Here is a 20,715-nt window from a genome sequence, read left to right on the forward strand (position 1 = left end):
TAAGGGTTACAGTTACATTTAGGGTTAGGTTTAGAGTTACATTTAGGGTTAGGGATACATTAAGGATTAGGGTTACATTTAGGGTTAGGGTTAGAGTTACAGTTAGGGTTAGAGATACATTTAGGGTTAGGGTTAGAGATACATTTAGGGTTAGGGTTAGGGTTAATACATTTAGGGTTAGAGTTACATTTATGGTGAGAGATACATTTAGGGTTAAGGTTAGAGTTATATTTAGGGTTAGGGTTAGAGATACATTTAGGGTTAGGGTTAGAGATACATTTAGGGTTAGGGTTAGAGATACATTTAGGGTTAGGGTTAGAGTTACATTTAGGGTTAGGGTTAGAGATACATTTAGGGTTAGGTTTAGAGATACATTTAGGGTTAGAGATACATTTAGGGTTAGGGTTAAAGATACATTTAGGGTTACATTTAGGGTTAGAGTTACATATGGGGTTAGGTTTAGAGTTACATATAGGGTAAGGGTTAGGGTTACATTTAGGGTTAGGGTTACATTTAGGGTTAGTGTTAGAAATACATTTAGGGTTAGAGATACATTTAGGGTTAGTTTTAGAGATACATTTAGGGTTAGAGATACATTTAGGGTTAGGGTTACATTTAGGGTTAGAGTTACATTTAGGGTTAGAGTTACATTTAGGGTTAGTGTTAGAGATACATTTAGGGTTAGAGATACATTTAGGGTTAGGGTTAGAGTTACATTTAGGGCTAAGGTTAGAGTTATATTTAGGGTTAGGGTTAGAGATACATTTAGGGTTAGGGTAAGAAATACATTTAGGGTTAGGGTAAGAGATACATTTAGGGTTAGGGTTAGAGTTACATTTAGGGATAGAGTTAGAGATACATTTAGGGTTAGGGTTAGAGTTACATTTAGGGTTAGGGTTAGAGATACATTTAGGGTTAGAGATACATTTAGGGTTAGGGTTAGAGATACATTTAGGGTTAGGGTTAGAGATACATTTAGGGATAGGGTTAGAGATACATTTAGGGATAGGGTTAGATATACATTTAGGGTTAGGGTTAGAGTTACATTTAGGGTTAGGGTTAGAGATACATTTAGGGTTAGGGTTACATTTAGGGTTAGAGTTAGATTTGGGGTTAGGTTTAGAGCTACATATAGGGTAAGGGTTACAGTTACATTTAGGGTTAGGGTTAGAGTAACATTTAGGATTAGGGTTACATTTAGGGTTAGGGTTACATTTAGGGTTAGAGTTACATTTAGGGTTAGAGTTAGAGATACATTTAGGGTTAGAGATACATTTAGGGTTAGGATTAGAGTTAAATTTAGGGTTAGGGTTAGATTTACATTTAGCATTAGGGTTAGAGTTACATTTAGAGTTAGGGTTAGAGAAACATTTAGGGTTAGGGTTACAGACACATTTAGGGCAAAGCTAGGGTTAGGGTTACATTTAGGGTTAGGGTTAGAGCTACATTTAGGGTTAGGGTTACAGACACATTTAGGGCAAGGCTAGGGTTAGAGATACATTTAGGGTTAGTGTTAGAGATACATTTAGGGTTAGGGTTAGAGATACATTTAGGGTTAGGGTTAGAGATACATTTAGGGTTAGGGTTAGAGATACATTTAGGGATAGGGTTAGAGATACATTTAGATTTAAGGTTAGAGTTATATTTAGGGTTAGTGTTAGAGATACATTTAGGGTTAGGGTTAGAGATACATTTAGGGTTAGGGTTAGAGATACATTTAGGGTTAGGGTTAGAGATACATTTAGGGTTAGGGTTAGAGTTACATTTAGGGTTAGGGTTAGAGATACATTTAGATTTAAGGTTAGAGTTATATTTAGGGTTAGTGTTAGAGATACATTTAGGGTTAGGGTTAGAGATACATTTAGGGTTAGGGTTAGAGATACATTTAGGGATTGGGTTAGAGATACATTTAGGGTGAGAGATACATTTAGGGTTAGGGTTAGAGATACATTTAGGGATTGGGTTAGAGATACATTTAGGGTGAGAGATACATTTAGGGTTAGGGTTAGAGATACATTTAGGGTTAGGGTTAGAGTTACATTTACGGTTAGGGTTAGAGTTACATTTAGGGTTAGGGTTAGAGATACATTTACATTTAGGGTTGGAGATACATTTAGGGTTAGGGTTAGAGATACATTTAGGGTTAGGGTTAGAGATACATTTAGGGATAGGGTTAGAGATACATTTAGGGTTAGGGTTAGAGTTACATTTAGGGTTAGGGTTAGAGTTACATTTACGGTTAGGGTTAGAGTTACATTTAGGGTTAGGGTTAGAGATACCTTTAGGGTTAGGGTTAGAGATACATTTAGGGTTAGTGTTAGAGATACATTTAGGGTTAGGGTTAGAGATACATTTAGGGTTAGGGTTAGAGATACATTTAGGGTTAGGGTTAGAGATACATTTAGGGTTAGGGTTAGAGTTACATTTAGGGTTAGAGTTACATTTAGGGTTAGTGTTAGAGATACATTTAGGGTTAGAGATACATTTAGGGTTAGGGTTAGAGTTACATTTAGGGTTAGGGTTAGAGATACATTTAGGGTTAGGGTTAGAGATACTTTAGGGTTAGGGTTAGAGTTACATTTAGGGCTAAGGTTAGAGTTACATTTAGGGTTTGGGTTAGAGATACATTTAGGGTTAGGGTTAGAGTTACATTTAGGGTTAGGGTTAGAGATACTTTAGGGTTAGGGTTAGAGATACATTTAGGGTTAGGGTTAGAGTTACATTTAGGGTTAGGGTTAGAGATACTTTAGGGTTAGGGTTAGATATACATTTAGGGTTAGGGTTAGAGATACTTTAGGGTTAGGGTTAGAGTTACATTTAGGGCTAAGGTTAGAGTTACATTTAGGGTTTGGGTTAGAGATACATTTAGGGTTAGGGTTAGATTTACATTTAGGGTTAGGGTTAGAGATACTTTAGGGTTAGGGTTAGAGTTACATTTAGGGCTAAGGTTAGAGTTACGTTTAGGGTTAGGGTTAGAGATACATTTAGGGTTAGGGTTAGAGATACATTTAGGGTGAGAGATACATTTAGGGTTAGGGTTAGAGATACATTTAGGGTTAGGGTTAGAGATACATTTAGGGTTAGGGTTAGAGTTACATTTAGGGTTAGGGTTAGAGATACTTTAGGGTTAGAGATACATTTAGGGTTAGGGTTAGAGATACATTTAGGGTTAGGGTTAGAGATACATTTAGGGTTAGGGTTAGAGATACATTTAGGGTTAGGGTTAGAGATACATTTAGGGTTAGGGTTAGAGATACATTTAGGGTTAGGGTTAGAGATACTTTAGGGTTAGGGTTAGAGATACATTTAGGGTTAGGGTAAGAGATACATTTAGGGTTAGGGTTAGAGATACATTTAGGGTTAGGGTTAGAGATACATTTAGGGTTAAGGTTAGAGTTATATTTAGGGTTAGGGTTAGAGATACATTTAGGGTTAGGGTTAGAGATACATTTAGGGTTAGGGTTAGAGATACTTTAGGGTTAGGGTTAGAGATACATTTAGGGTTAAGGTTAGAGTTATATTTAGGGTTAGGGTTAGAGATACATTTAGGGTTAGGGTTAGAGTTACATTTAGGGTTAGAGTTACATTTAGGGATAGGATTAGAGATACATTTAGGGTTAGGGTTAGAGATACATTTAGGGTTAGGGTTAGAGTTACATTTAGGGTTAGAGTTACATTTACGGTTTTTGTTAGAGTTACATTTAGGGTTAGGGTTAGAGTTACATTTAGGGTTAGGGTTAGAGATACATTTAGATTTAAGGTTAGAGTTATATTTAGGGTTAGTGTTAGAGATACATTTAGGGTTAGGGTTAGAGATACATTTAGGGTTAGGGTTAGAGATACATTTAGGGATTGGGTTAGAGATACATTTAGGGTGAGAGATACATTTAGGGTTAGGGTTAGAGATACATTTAGGGATTGGGTTAGAGATACATTTAGGGTGAGAGATACATTTAGGGTTAGGGTTAGAGATACATTTAGGGTTAGGGTTAGAGTTACATTTACGGTTAGGGTTAGAGTTACATTTAGGGTTAGGGTTAGAGATACATTTACATTTAGGGTTGGAGATACATTTAGGGTTAAGGTTAGAGATACATTTAGGGTTAGGGTTAGAGATACATTTAGGGATAGGGTTAGAGATACATTTAGGGTTAGGGTTAGAGTTACATTTAGGGTTAGGGTTAGAGTTACATTTACGGTTAGGGTTAGAGTTACATTTAGGGTTAGGGTTAGAGATACCTTTAGGGTTAGTGTTAGAGATACATTTAGGGTTAGTGTTAGAGATACATTTAGGGTTAGGGTTAGAGATACATTTAGGGTTAGGGTTAGAGATACATTTAGGGTTAGGGTTAGAGTTACATTTAGGGTTAGAGTTACATTTAGGGTTAGTGTTAGAGATACATTTAGGGTTAGAGATACATTTAGGGTTAGGGTTAGAGTTACATTTAGGGTTAGGGTTAGAGATACTTTAGGGTTAGGGTTAGATATACATTTAGGGTTAGGGTTAGAGATACTTTAGGGTTAGGGTTAGAGTTACATTTAGGGCTAAGGTTAGAGTTACATTTAGGGTTTGGGTTAGAGATACATTTAGGGTTAGGGTTAGAGTTACATTTAGGGTTAGGGTTAGAGATACTTTAGGGTTAGGGTTAGAGTTACATTTAGGGCTAAGGTTAGAGTTACGTTTAGGGTTAGGGTTAGAGATACATTTAGGGTTAGGGTTAGAGATACATTTAGGGTGAGAGATACATTTAGGGTTAGGGTTAGAGATACATTTAGGGTTAGGGTTAGAGATACATTTAGGGTTAGGGTTAGAGATACTTTAGGGTTAGGGTTAGAGATACTTTAGGGTTAGAGATACATTTAGGGTTAGGGTTAGAGATACATTTAGGGTTAGGGTTAGAGATACATTTAGGGTTAGGGTTAGAGATACATTTAGGGTTAGGGTTAGAGATACATTTAGGGTTAAGGTTAGAGATACATTTAGGGTTAGGGTTAGAGATACTTTAGGGTTAGGGTTAGAGATACATTTAGGGTTAGGGTAAGAGATACATTTAGGGTTATGGTTAGAGATACATTTAGGGTTAGGGTTAGAGATACATTTAGGGTTAAGGTTAGAGTTATATTTAGGGTTAGGGTTAGAGATACATTTAGGGTTAGGGTTAGAGATACATTTAGGGTTAGGGTTAGAGATACTTTAGGGTTAGGGTTAGAGATACATTTAGGGTTAAGGTTAGAGTTATATTTAGGGTTAGGGTTAGAGATACATTTAGGGTTAGGGTTAGAGTTACATTTAGCGTTAGAGTTACATTTAGGGATAGGATTAGAGATACATTTAGGGTTAGGGTTAGAGTTACATTTAGGGTTAGAGTTACATTTACGGTTTGGGTTAGAGTTACATTTAGGGTTAGGGTTAGAGTTACATTTAGGGTTAGGGTTAGAGATACATTTAGGGTTAGGGTTAGAGATACATTTAGGGTTAGGGTTAGAGATACATTTAGGGTTAGGGTTACATTTAGGTTTAGAGTTACATATAGGGTTAGGTTTAGAGTTACATATAGGGTAAGGGTTACAGTTACATTTAGGGTTAGGTTTAGAGTTACATTTAGGGTTAGGGATACATTAAGGATTAGGGTTACATTTAGGGTTAGGGTTAGAGTTACAGTTAGGGTTAGAGATACATTTAGGGTTAGGGTTAGAGATACATTTAGGGTTAGGGTTAGGGTTAATACATTTAGGGTTAGAGTTACATTTATGGTGAGAGATACATTTAGGGTTAAGGTTAGAGTTATATTTAGGGTTAGGGTTAGAGATACATTTAGGGATAGGGTTAGAGATACATTTAGGTTTAGGGTTAGAGATACATTTAGGGTTAGGGTTAGAGTTACATTTAGGGTTAGGGTTAGAGATACATTTAGGGTTAGGGTTAGAGATACATTTAGGGTTAGAGATACATTTAGGGTTAGGGTTAAAGATACATTTAGGGTTACATTTAGGGTTAGAGTTACATATGGGGTTAGGTTTAGAGTTACATATAGGGTAAGAGTTAGGGTTACATTTAGGGTTAGGGTTACATTTAGGCTTAGTGTTAGAAATACATTTAGGGTTAGAGATACATTTAGGGTTAGTTTTAGAGATACATTTAGGGTTAGAGATACATTTAGGGTTAGGGTTACATTTAGGGTTAGAGTTACATTTAGGGTTAGAGTTACATTTAGGGTTAGTGTTAGAGATACATTTAGGGTTAGAGATACATTTAGGGTTAGGGTTAGAGTTACATTTAGGGCTAAGGTTAGAGTTATATTTAGGGTTAGGGTTAGAGATACATTTAGGGTTAGGGTAAGAAATACATTTAGGGTTAGGGTAAGAGATACATTTAGGGTTAGGGTTAGAGTTACATTTAGGGATAGAGTTAGAGATACATTTAGGGTTAGGGTTAGAGTTACATTTAGGGTTAGGGTTAGAGATACATTTAGGGTTAGAGATACATTTAGGGTTAGTGTTAGAGATACATTTAGGGTTAGGGTTAGAGATACATTTAGGGATAGGGTTAGAGATACATTTAGGGATAGGGTTAGATATACATTTAGGGTTAAGGTTAGAGTTACATTTAGGGTTAGGGTTAGAGATACATTTAGGGTTAGGGTTACATTTAGGGTTAGAGTTAGATTTGGGGTTAGGTTTAGAGCTACATATAGGGTAAGGGTTACAGTTACATTTAGGGTTAGGGTTAGAGTAACATTTAGGATTAGGGTTACATTTAGGGTTAGGGTTACATTTAGGGTTAGAGTTACATTTAGGGTTAGAGTTAGAGATACATTTAGGGTTAGAGATACATTTAGGGTTAGGATTAGAGTTAAATTTAGGGTTAGGGTTAGATTTACATTTAGCATTAGGGTTAGAGTTACATTTAGAGTTAGGGTTAGAGAAACATTTAGGGTTAGGGTTACAGACACATTTAGGGCAAAGCTAGGGTTAGGGTTACATTTAGGGTTAGGGTTAGAGCTACATTTAGGGTTAGGGTTACAGATAAATTTAGGGCAAGGCTTGGGTTAGGGTTACATTTAGGGTTAGGGTTAGAGTTGCATTTAGGGTTAGGGTTAGAGATACATTTACAGTTAGGGTTAGAGGTACATTTTGGGTTAGAGTTACATTTAGGGTTTGGGTTAGAGTTACATTTACGGTTAGGGTTAGAGTTACATTTAGGGTTAAAGTTACATTTTGGGTTAGAGTTGCATTTAGGGTTTGGGTTAGAGTTACATTTACGGTTAGGGTTAGAGTAAAATGTAGGGTTAGAGATACATTTAGGGTTAGGGTTAGAGTTACATTTAGGGTTAGGGTTAGAGTTACATTTACGGTTAGGGTTAGAGTTACATTTAGGGTTAGGGTTAGAGATACCTTTAGGGTTAGGGTTAGAGATACATTTAGGGTTAGTGTTAGAGATACATTTAGGGTTAGTGTTAGAGATACATTTAGGGTTAGGGTTAGAGATATTTTTTGGGTTAGGGTTAGAGATACATTTAGGGTTAAGGTTAGAGTTACATTTAGGGTTAGAGTTACATTTAGGGTTAGTGTTAGAGATACATTTAGGGTTAGAGATACATTTAGGGTTAGGGTTAGAGTTACAATTAGGGTTAGGGTTAGAGATACTTTAGGGTTAGGGTTAGATATACATTTAGGGTTAGGGTTAGAGATACTTTAGGGTTAGGGTTAGAGTTACATTTAGGGCTAAGGTTAGAGTTACATTTAGGGTTAGGGTTAGAGATACATTTAGGGTTAGGGTTAGAGTTACATTTAGGGTTAGGGTTAGAGATACTTTAGGGTTAGGGTTAGAGTTACATTTAGGGCTAAGGTTAGAGTTACATTTAGGGTTAGGTTTAGAGATATATTTAGGGTTAGGGTTAGAGATACATTTAGGGTGAGAGATACATTTAGGGTTAGGGTTAGAGATACATTTAGGGTTAGGGTTAGAGATACATTTAGGGATAGGGTTAGAGTTACATTTAGGGTTAGGGTTAGAGATACTTTAGGGTTAGGGTTAGAAATACATTTAGGGTTAGGGTTAGAGATACATTTAGGGTTAGGGTTAGAGATACATTTAGGGTTAGGGTTAGAGATACATTTAGGGTTAGGGTTAGAGATACATTTAGGGTTAAGGTTAGAGATACATTTAGGGTTAGGGTTAGAGATACTTTAGGGTTAGGGTTAGAGATACATTTAGGGTTAGGGTAAGAGATACATTTAGGGTTAGGGTTAGAGAAACATTTAGGGTTAGGGTTAGAGATACATTTAGGGTTAAGGTTAGAGTTATATTTAGGGTTAGGGTTAGAGATACATTTAGGGTTAGGGTTAGAGATACATTTAGGGTTAGGGTTAGAGATACTTTAGGGTTAGGGTTAGAGATACATTTAGGGTTAAGGTTAGAGTTATATTTAGGGTTAGGGTTAGAGATACATTTAGGGTTAGGGTTAGAGTTACATTTAGGGTTAGAGTTACATTTAGGGATAGCATTAGAGATACATTTAGGGTTAGGGTTAGAGATACATTTAGGGTTAGGGTTAGAGTTACATTTAGGGTTAAGGTTAGAGATACATTTAGGGTTAGGGTTAGAGATACTTTAGGGTTAGGGTTAGAGATACATTTAGGGTTAGGGTAAGAGATACATTTAGGGTTAGGGTTAGAGATACATTTAGGGTTAGGGTTAGAGATACATTTAGGGTTAAGGTTAGAGTTATATTTAGGGTTAGGGTTAGAGATACGTTTAGGGTTAGGGTTAGAGATACATTTAGGGTTAGGGTTAGAGATACTTTAGGGTTAGGGTTAGAGATACATTTAGGGTTAAGGTTAGAGTTATATTTAGGGTTAGGGTTAGAGATACATTTAGGGTTAGGGTTAGAGTTACATTTAGGGTTAGAGTTACATTTAGGGATAGCATTAGAGATACATTTAGGGTTAGGGTTAGAGATACATTTAGGGTTAGGGTTAGAGTTACATTTAGGGTTAGAGTTACATTTACGGTTTGGGTTAGAGTTACATTTAGGGTTAGGGTTAGAGATACATTTAGGGTTAGGGTTAGAGATACATTTAGGGTTAGGGTTAGAGATACATTTAGGGTTAGGGTTACATTTAGGTTTAGAGTTACATATAGGGTTAGGTTTAGAGTTACATATAGGTTAAGGGTTTCAGTTACATTTAGGGTTAGGTTTAGAGTTACATTTAGGGTTAGGGATACATTAAGGATTATGGTTACATTTAGGGTTAGGGTTAGAGTTACAGTTAGGGTTAGAGATACATTTAGGGTTAGGGTTAGAGATACATTTAGGGTTAGGGTTAGGGTTAGGGTTAATACATTTAGGGTTAGAGATACATTTAGGTTTAGAGTTACATTTATGGTGAGAGATACATTTAGGGTTAAGGTTAGAGTTATATTTAGGGTTAGGGTTAGAGATACATTTAGGGATAGGGTTAGAGATACATTTAGGTTTAGGGTTAGAGATACATTTAGGGTTAGGGTTAGAGTTACATTTAGGGTTAGGGTTAGAGATACATTTAGGGTTAGGTTTAGAGATACATTTAGGGTTAGAGATACATTTAGGGTTAGGGTTAAAGATACATTTAGGGTTACATTTAGGGTTAGAGTTAAATATGGGGTTAGGTTTAGAGTTACATATAGGGTAAGGGTTAGGGTTACATTTAGGGTTAGGGTTACATTTAGGGTTAGTGTTAGAAATACATTTAGGGTTAGAGATACATTTAGGGTTAGTTTTAGAGATACATTTAGGGTTAGAGATACATTTAGGGTTAGGGTTACATTTAGGGTTAGAGTTACATTTAGGGTTAGAGTTACATTTAGGGTTAGTGTTAGAGATACATTTAGGGTTAGAGATACATTTAGGGTTAGAGATACATTTAGGGTTAGGGTTAGAGTTACATTTAGAGCTAAGGTTAGAGTTATATTTAGGGTTAGGGTTAGAGATACATTTAGGGTTAGGGTAAGAAATACATTTAGGGTTAGGGTAAGAGATACATTTAGGGATAGGGTTAGAGTTACATTTAGGGTTAGGGTTAGAGATACATTTAGGGTTATGGTTAGAGTTACATTTAGGGATAGAGTTAGAGATACATTTAGGGTTAGGGTTAGAGTTACATTTAGGGTTAGGGTTAGAGATACATTTAGGGTTAGAGATACATTTAGGGTTAGTGTTAGAGATACATTTAGGGTTAGGGTTAGAGATACATTTAGGGATAGGGTTAGAGATACATTTAGGGATAGGGTTAGATATACATTTAGGGTTAGGGTTAGAGTTACATTTAGGGTTAGGGTTAGAGATACATTTAGGGTTAGGGTTACATTTAGGGTTAGAGTTAGATTTGGGGTTAGGTTTAGAGCTACATATAGGGTAAGGGTTACAGTTACATTTAGGGTTAGGGTTAGAGTTGCATTTAGGATTAGGGTTACATTTAGGGTTAGGGTTATATTTAGGGTTAGAGTTACATTTAGGGTTAGAGTTAGAGATACATTTAGGGTTAGAGATACATTTAGGGTTAGGATTAGAGTTACATTTAGGGTTAGGGTTAGATTTACATTTAACATTAGGGTTAGAGTTACATTTAGAGTTAGGGTTAGAGAAACATTTAGGGTTAGGGTTACAGACACATTTAGGGCAAAGCTAGGGTTAGGGTTACATTTAGGGTTAAGGTTAGAGCTACATTTAGGGTTAGGGTTACAGATAAATTTAGGGCAAGGCTTGGGTTAGGGTTACATTTAGGGTTAGGGTTAGAGTTGCATTTAGGGTTAGGGTTAGAGATACATTTACAGTTAGGGTTAGAGGTACATTTTGGGTTAGAGTTACATTTAGGGTTTCGGTTAGAGTTACATTTACGGTTAGGGTTAGAGTTACATTTAGGGTTAAAGTTACATTTTGGGTTAGAGTTGCATTTAGGGTTTGGGTTAGAGTTACATTTACGGTTAGGGTTAGAGTTACATTTAGGGTTAGAGTTACATTTACGGTTAGGGTTAGAGTTACATTTTGGGTTAGAGTTACATTTAGGGTTTGGGTTAGAGTTACATTTACGGTTAGGGTTAGAGTTACATTTAGGGTTAAATTACATTTTGGGTTAGAGTTACATTTTGGGTTAGGGTTAGAGATACATTTTGGGTTAGAGTTACATTTAGGGTTATGGTTAGAGTTACATTTAGAGTAAGGTTAGGGTTGGAGATAAATTTAGCGTTAGGTTTAGATACATTTAGGACTAGGGTCAGAGATACATGTAGGATAAGGCTAGGGTTACAGTTACATTTAGGGTTAGGGACAAGGTTACATTTAAAGGGATAGTGCCGTCAACATTAAACTTTTGTGATTCAGATAGAGCATGCAATTTTAAACAACTTTCTAATGTACTCCTATTATCTTTTTTTTGTTCTCTTGGTATCTTTATTTCAAAAGGCTAGAATGTAAACTTAGCTGCCGGCCCATTTTTTGTTCAGAATGCTGGGTAGCACTTGATGATTGGTGGCTACATATAGTCACAAATAAGTAAGCGCTACCCAGGTGCTGGACCAAAAAGCTCCCAAGCTTACATTCTTGCTTTTTTCAAATAAAGATACAAATAGAAGGAAAAAAAATTGATTGTAGGAGTAAATTAGAAAGTCGCTTAAAATGGCATGCTCTATCTGAATCATGAAAGTTGAATTTTGACTGAACTATCCCTTTAAAAGTCTACCCAACACTTCCTTATTTGTATTAACAAATTAGGTATTGTTTGGCTATAGTAAAAAGAGTATGAACCGCAAATTAGGGAGATAGATGGTAAGGTTAGGCTTGTGAAGCTGCCATGTGTGTCTTTAGGATCGGAACATCCACAATTTTCAGACTTAAAATAACAGGAAAAGTAAATAATCAAAGTATATTGCAAAGTAGTCTTATTGTGTAGGGTTAAGCATTTTATATTACAATCTTTAAGTGCTTTCTCTCCATGTAATGTCTCTTTGATAATTTTGTGGCTAAGTAAGATGAAAAAGGAAGGGTTAAATTGCAGATTACCCCTGTTGTGCGTTTAGTTGCATCACAGCCCTCTGCATCTCTGAAGAGCTTTACGTGTGTGTTTTATTTGGGGTTTCGCTGCTTTTGTATAATCAGTTATCTCTCTCCCGCAGGAGCTTTCCGAGGGATATGCAAGAAAATTGATCATTTCCCGGAGGATGCAGATTATGAACAGGACACCGCTGAGTATTTGCTACGTAAGAACCTTAGCGCTTGCGATTACAAGGTTCGACTCTGAACCTCAGTGGTCCACAGTCTGGCCATTGAAGAAACCCAAAACAACCTCTTCTGTAATCTCCCTTCTACAGCAGCTTTTATGGTAGCGTAACAAAGATGTGAAGTCCCCTTACAAGACCCATATGTTGTTATCTTTACATGTAAAACATAAAAAAGCTGTTCTGTCTGTATTCGTTGTTAGAGCTGTTCAAAGAAGCATGAAAAAAAAGAAAAATCGTTTTTCTCAGTACAGGAATATTTGTTCTGTAAAAATTTTTTTTAAAATGCCCTATTTTAGATGGAAGAACAACATTTACTTTGTGCTCACTTAACAAATGTAACTCTCATTGTTAAGATAGAGCATGCCATATTAAAGGGATACTGAAACCAATTTTTTTTATTTCATGATTCCGATAGAGAATGCGATTTTAAGCAACTTTCTAATTTACTCCAATTATCAATCGTTGGTTCAGCTACCCATGTGCTGAATTAACGATGGGCCAACTTGTAAGCTTTACATTCCTGCTTTTTGTTGCCTTATTTTGGTAGTGCACAGTTTGCTAAATATAGAAACAAATACAATCTTCTTGGTGAATATGCTGGAAAGTGCTTGAAATTACGTATATATTAAATAGTTATGAATGTTGAACACAGTTTATTTTCAGCTTGCAAATAATGGCTTAATTTCTGTAGGAATTTATGTTAAAAATATGAGAATGTATTTAGGTTAGGGTTGCCACTTCAGCCTTCTTTTCCTGGATTAAAAAAACCTAACATTACAAAAATAAAAAAAACTACCATTACAGAAAACAACAAACAAATTACCAATGCGGTGGGGGGCGGGGGCGGTTTAGGGGTTAAACAGTACTGGGTTACTTTGTGGTGGGCTATGCAGCAGGTTAGGGGTTAATAGTGTAGTGGGGACTTTGCGGTGGGCTATGCAACGGGTTAGGGTTTGAGTAGGAGGCTTATGGAGATTTGGTTAATGTGTAAGTATGGGTGTTTTTTTTCCATGTTTGTCTCTTCATTGAAGTTTAAAGGGACACTGTACCCAAAAAAAATCTTTTGTAATTCAGAAAGAGCATGCAATTTTAAGCAACTTTCTAATTTACTCCTATTATCAATTTTTCTTCGTTCTCTTGCTATCATTATTTGAAAAAGAAGGCATCTAAGCTTTTTTTTGGTTTCAGTACTCTGGACAGCACTTTTTTATTGGTGGTTGAATTTATCCACCAATCAGCAAGGACAACCCAGGTTGTTCACCAAAAATGGGCCGGCATCTAAACTTACATTCTTGCATTTCAAATAAAGATACCAAGAGAAAGAAGAAAATTTGATAATAGGAGTAAATTAGAAAGTTGCTTAAAATTTCATGCTCAATCTGAATCACGAAAGAAATTTTTTGGGTACAGTGTCCCTTTAAGGGAGAGCATGTTAACGTCAAGATATTGTAACTTCTGCTCTTTGCCCGTGCTGGGTTAGCTAGCGTGCAATCAAAAAACATTTGCTTTCAACTTGTAATAAGCACGATACCTGACGCAGGCAAAGAGCAGGAATCATGCAGCGTTAGCATGCAAGTGGGAGCGGTAATTACTGATCCATTTTTAATCTAGCCCAAATGTTTAATCATTAAAAGTACTGTATATATAACATTATTGTAATATTCATTATTTATTTATTTACTTTGCTTTGCTGTAAAATACATCTGAAAATTGTGCTTGTTCCATTTTCTTTCATCAAGACTTGTTAATCCTGTTATCTAATTTTCTATGGACTAGTGTTTATTTCCCCCCTCCTCACACCTTGTTTCTCTAGGCATTTGCGCACTTAAGGTAGGTTATCAATTTGTATCAGTTTTGCTAGATAGAGCAGCAATTTTAAGCAACTTTGTAATTTACTCCTATTATCAATTATTCTCCGTTCTCTTGATATCTTTATTTTAAAAAGCAGGAATGAACGCTTAGGTTCCCGGACCTTTTTTGCTTCAGAGCCCTGGTTAGCGCTTGCTGATTGGTGGCTACATTTAGACACCAATCAACAAGCGCTACCCAGGTGTTGAACCTAAAAACATAATTTATGTAAGAACTTACCTGATAAATTCATTTCTTTCATATTAGCAAGAGTCCATGAGCTAGTGACGTATGGGATATACATTCCTACCAGGAGGGGCAAAGTTTACCAAACCTCAAAATGCCTATAAATACACCCCTCACCACACCCACAAATCAGTTTATCGAATAGCCAAGAAGTGGGGTGATAAGAAAAAAAGTGCGAAAGCATAAAAAATAAGGAATTGGAATAGTTGTGCTTTATACAAAAAAATCATAATCACCACAAAAAAAGGGTGGGTCTCATGGACTCTTGCTAATATGAAAGAAATTAATTTATCAGGTAAGTTCTTACATAAATTATGTTTTCTTTCATGTAATTAGCAAGAGTCCATGAGCTAGTGACGTATGGGATAATCAATACCCAAGATGTGGAACTTCCACGCAAGAGTCACTAGAGAGGGAGGGATAAAATAAAGACAGCCAATTCCGCTGAAAAATAATCCACACCCGAAACAAATTTAATTCTATAATGAAAAAAACTGAAATTATAAGCAGAAGAATCAAACTGAAACCGCTGCCAGAAGTACTTTTCTACCAAAAACTGCTTCAGAAGAAGAAAATACATCAAAATGGTAGAATTTAGTAAAAGTATGCAAAGAAGACCAAGTTGCTGCTTTGCAAATCTGATCAACCGAAGCTTCATTCCTAAATGTCCAGGAAGTAGAAACTGACCTAGTCGAATGAGCTGTAATCCTTTGAGGCGGAGTTCTACCCGACTCAACATAAGCATGATGAATCAAAGACTTTAACCAAGATGCCAAAGAAATGGCAGAAGCCTTCTGACCTTTCCTAGAACCAGAAAAGATAACAAATAGACTAGAAGTCTTTCGAAAATCTTTAGTAGCTTCAACATAGTATTTCAAAGCTCTTACTACATCCAAAGAATGTAATGATCTTTCCTTAGAATTCTTAGGATTAGGACATAATGAAGGAACCAAAATCTCTCTACTAATGTTGTTAGAATTCACAACCTTAGGTAAAAATTTAAATGAAGTCCGCAACACTGCCTTATCCTGATGAAAAATCAGAAAAGGAGATTCACAAGAAAGAACAGATAACACAGAAACTCTTCTAGCAGAAGAGATGGCCAAAAGAAACAGAACTTTCCTAGAAAGTAATTTAATATCTAGAGAATGCATAGGTTCAAAAGGAGGAGCTTGTAGAGCTCCCAGAACCAAATTCAAACTCCAAGGAGGAGAAATTGACTTAATGACAGGTTTGATACAAACCAAAGCCTGTACAAAACAATGAATATCAGGAAGATTAGCAATCGCTCCCCAACCTGTCAGACTCGCATCTGTTGAGATCACAGTCCAGGTTGGAAGAACAAAAGAAGCCCCTTGAATTAACCGATGGTGATCTGTCCACCACGTCAGAGAGTGTCGTACAATCGGTTTTAAAGATATTAACTGTGATATCTTTGTATAATCCCTGCACCACTGGTTCAGCATACAGAGCTGAAGAGGTTGCATGTGAAAACGAGCAAAGGGGATCGCGTCCGATGCAGCAGTCATAAGACCTAGAATTTCCATGCATAAGGCTACCAAAGGGAATGATTGAAACTGAAGGTTTCGACAGGCAGAAATCAATTTCAGACGTCTCTTGTCCGTCAGAGACAAAGTCATGGACACTGAATCTATTTGGAAACCTAAAAAGATTACTTTTGTCTGAGGAATCAATGAACTCTTTGGTAAATTGATCCTCCAACCATGTTCTTGAAGAAACGACACAAGTTGATTCGTATGAGATTCTGCTAAATGTGAAGACTGAGCAAGTACCAAGATATCGTCCAAATAAGGAAATACCACAATACCCTGTTCTCTGATTACAGAGAGAAGGGCACCGAGAACCTTTGAGAAAATCCTTGGAGCTGTTGCTAGGCCGAATGGCAGAGCCACAAATTGGTAATGCTTGTCTAGAAAAGAGAATCTCAGAAACTGAAAGTGATCTGGATGAATCGGAATATGCAGATATGCATCCTGCAAATCTATTGTGGACATATAATGCCCTTGCTGAACAAAAGGCAGAATAGTCCTTATAGTTACCATTTTGAATGTTGGTATCCTTACATAACGATTCAATATTTTTAAATCCAGAACTGGTCTGAAGGAATTCTCCTTCTTTGGCACAATGAATAGATTTGAGTAAAACCCCAGCCCCTGTTCCAGAACTGGAACTGGCACAATTACTCCAGCCAACTCTAGATCTGAAACACATTTTAGAAATGCCTGAGCCTTCACTGGATTTATTGGAATGCGAGAAAGAAAAAATCTTCTTGCAGGAGGCCTTACCTTGAAACCTATTCTGTACCCTAAAGAAACAATGTTCTGAATCCAAAGACTGTGAATCGATTTGATCCAAATTTCTTTGAAAAATCGTAATCTGCCCCCTACCAGCTGCGCTGGAATGAGGGCCGCACCTTCATGTGGACTTGGGAGCTGGCTTTGGCTTTCTAAAAGGCTTGGATTTATTCCAGACTGGAGATGGTTTCCAAACAGAAACCGTTCCTTTAGGGGAAGGATCAGGCTTCTGTTCTTTATTCTGACGAAAGGAACGAAAACGATTAGCAGCCCTATATTTACCTTTAGATTTTTTATCCTGAGGTAAAAAAGTTCCTTTCCCCCCAGTCACAGTTGAAATAATAGAATCCAACTGAGAACCAAACAATTTATTACCTTGAAAAGAAAGGGAAAGCAAAGTTGACTTAGAAGACATATCAGCATTCCAAGTTTTAAGCCATAAAGCTCTTCTAGCTAGAATAGCTAAAGACATATACCTGACATCAACTCTGATGATATCAAAGATGGCATCACAAATAAAGTTATTAGCATGTTGAAGAAGTTTAACAATGCTATGAGAATTATGATCTGACACTTGTTGCGCCAAAGCCTCCAACCAAAAAGTGGAAGCTACAGCAACATCAGCCAAAGAAATAGCAGGTCTAAGAAGATTACCTGAACATAAATAAGCCTTCCTAAGAAAGGAATCAATCCTCCTATCTAAAGGATCCTTAAAGGAAGTACTATCTGCCGTAGGAATAGTAGTACGTTTAGCAAGAGTAGAGATAGCCCCATCAACTTTAGGGATTTTGTCCCAAAACTCTAATCTGTCAGATGGCACAGGATACAATTTCTTAAATCTTTTAGAAGGAGTAAAAGAATTACCCAGATTATTCCATTCCCTAGAAATTACTTCAGAAATAGCATCAGGGACAGGAAAAACTTCCGGAAGAACTACAAGAGGTTTAAAAACCGAATTTAAACGCTTATTAGATTTAGTATCAAGAGGACTAGAATCCTCAATTTCTAAAGCGATTAAAACTTCTTTAAGTAAAGAACGAATAAATTCCATTTTAAATAAATATGAAGATTTATCAGTGTCAATATCTGAGACAGAATCCTCTGAACCAGAAAAAACCTCATCAGAAACAGACAAATCAGAATGATGATGTTCATTTAAAAATTCATCTGAGAAATGAGAAGTTTTACAAGACCTTTTTTGTTTACTGGAAGGAGGAATAACAGACATAGCCTTCCTAATGGATTTAGAAACAAAATCTCTTATATTAACAGGAACATCCTGAGTATTAGATGTTGATGGAACAGCAACAGGTAATGGAACATTACTAATGGAAATTGAATCTGCATTAACAAGTTTATCATGACATTCATCACAAACTACAGCCGGAGGAACAGTTACCACAAGTTTACAACAAATGCACTTAACTTTGGTAGCACCAGCATCAGGCAGCGATTTTCCAGAAGTAGCTTCTGATCCAGGGTCAATCTGAGACATCTTGCAATATGTAAGAGAAAAAATAACATATAAAGCAAAATTATCAAATTCCTTAAATGACAGTTTCAGGAATGGGAAAAAATGCCAATGAACAAGCCTCTAGAAACCAGAAGCAAAAGAAAAATGAGACTTAAATAATGTGAAAAAAAGGTGGAGACAAAAATGACGCCCACATTTTTTAGCGCCAAAAAAAGACACCCACATTATTGGCGCTTAAATGCTTTTGGTGCCAAATATGACGCCACATCCGGTAACGCTGACACTTTTGGCGCAAAACGTCAAAAAAATGACGCAATCACGAACAACTTCCGGCGACAAGTATGACGCCGGAAATGACATAGAATTTTTTTGCGGCAAAAAAGTCTGCGCCAAAAATGATGCAATAAAATTAAGCATTTTCAGCCCCCGCGAGCCTAACAGCCCACAGAGAAAAAAGTCAATTAAAAGGTAAGAAAAAAATTGATAATTCATATGCATTATCCCAAATAATGAAACTGTCTGCCTGAAATAAGGAATATTGATCATCCTGAATCAAGGCAAATAAATGTTTAAACAGAAATATTTCGAACTTTTACATAAAAGTGCCCAACCATAGCTTAGAGTGTCACAAAAAATAAGATTTACTTACCCCAGGACACTCATCTACCTGTAGTAGAAAGCCAAACCAGTACTGAAACGAGAATCAGTAGAGGTAATGGTACATAAGAGTATATCGTTGATCTGAAAGGGAGGTAATAGATGAATCTCTACGACCGATAACAGAGAACCTATGAAATAGATCCCGTAGAAGGTACCATTGAATTAAAATCGGCAATACTCTCTTCACATCCCTCTGACATTCACTGCACTCTGAGAGGAAAACCGGGCTCCAGCCTGCTGCGAAGCGCATATCAACGTAGAATCTAGCACAAACTTACTTCACCACCTCCATGGGAGGCAAAGTTTGTAAAAACTGATTTGTGGGTGTGGTGAGGGGTGTATTTATAGGCATTTTGAGGTTTGGGAAACTTTGCCCCTCCTGGTAGGAATGTATATCCCATACGTCACTAGCTCATGGACTCTTGCTAATTACATGAAAGAAATGGGCTGACTCCCAAGCTTTCATTCCTGCTTTTCAAAAAAGATACCAAGAGAACAAAGAAAAATTGATAATAGAAGTAAATGAGAAAGTTACTTAAAAATGCCTGCTCTGTCTGAATCATAAAAGAAAAAAAATTGGGTTCATTATCTCTTTAAGTAAAATCTTCCTTCCCAGTGACAGAACTATAATTAGAATTTATCTCCGTAGCTATTGAACTGCATACATTTTTACTTAAGTCTAAACAGATAATATATATATATATAATTTAGTACACTCCAGCGGCCTTTAAAGCCCAGCCACTCAACGGTCAATAATCATTCACATTTGAGTCTACAATACTTGGCAGACCGGAGCCAATCCTGCTTGTTGCCGAGCTGCCTGAAGCAAACAGTCTGATAGCGACGAGATGCTTGCTGGGACTTAGTAAATAAAGATACACCGATCGCTTGTTGCTATCTGCAAGCCTCTGGCATTTCTGGGACTGGCTGGAGAGTTTATCATTTAGGAAAAGACAGACATTACATTATTTTGTGTGTTTTTGTTTGCACTGGAAACATTATCTTGCTACAGAAATTCTTTCCAGCAACTGTCAGGAAACTAACAGTAGAGTAAAAAGGAGGAATACCGTATATCAAAAGTCAGATCACAAATAGGAAAGGACATCTGCAATCATTAGAATGTATTCTATCCTAAATCCACACTTATTTTGTCAATATTTAAACAGCTAATTAAATTTTAATAAGAATATCTACATGTTGTTCTCAGACTAATCTTTTCTTTGAATGCATCATTTTGTCTAGCATTTGTTTAGTGTTTAATGTCCCTTTAAGTACTATCGGCTAGATTACGAGTCTTGCGTTAGCCTTAAAACGCAGCGTTGAGAGGTCCCAACGCTGCTTTTTAACGCCCGCTGGTATTATGAGTCTGGCAGGTACAGGTGTACCGCTCACTTTTCTTCTGCGACTCGAGCTTACCGCAAATCCCCTCACGTCAATTGCGTATCCTATCTTTTTAATGGGATTTGCCTAACGCCGGTATTACGAGTCTTGGAAGCAGTGAGCGGTAGACCCTCTCCTGTCAAAACTCCTACCGCATTTAAAAGTCAGTAGTTAAGAGTTTTATGGGCTAACGCCGTAACATAAAACTCTTAACTAAAGTACTGCAAAGTACACTAACACCCATAAACTACCTATTAACCCCTAAACCGAGGGCCCCCCACATCGGAAACACTTAAAGTTTTTAACCCCTAATCTACCGACCGGACATCGCCGCCACTGTAATAAATATATAAACCCCTAAACCGCCACACTCCCGCCTCGCAAACATTAGTTAAATTTTATTAACCCCTAATCTGCCGTCCGCAACATCACCAACACCTATCTACATTTATTAACCCCTAATCTGCCACCCCCAACGTTGCCGCTACTATATTAAATTTATTAACCCCTAAACCTAAGTCTAACCCTAAGTC

The 20,715-nt window shown here is 36.8% G+C and overlaps 1 protein-coding gene across 1 annotated transcript in view; it reads left to right on the top strand.

Moving 5' to 3' along the window:
* The window catches only part of CACNG3 (calcium voltage-gated channel auxiliary subunit gamma 3), a 182,000-nt gene that overhangs the window by 155,627 nt on the left and 5,658 nt on the right, over positions 1–20,715 (top strand). Inside the window, exon 2 of the mRNA XM_053694335.1 lies at positions 12,155–12,238. Coding sequence (XP_053550310.1) covers positions 12,155–12,238 — 84 coding nt within the window. The remainder of the gene's footprint in view (positions 1–12,154; positions 12,239–20,715) is intronic.

Source organism: Bombina bombina, chromosome 11 (assembly GCF_027579735.1).
Source record: "Bombina bombina isolate aBomBom1 chromosome 11, aBomBom1.pri, whole genome shotgun sequence".
Lineage (NCBI taxonomy): Eukaryota > Metazoa > Chordata > Amphibia > Anura > Bombinatoridae > Bombina > Bombina bombina.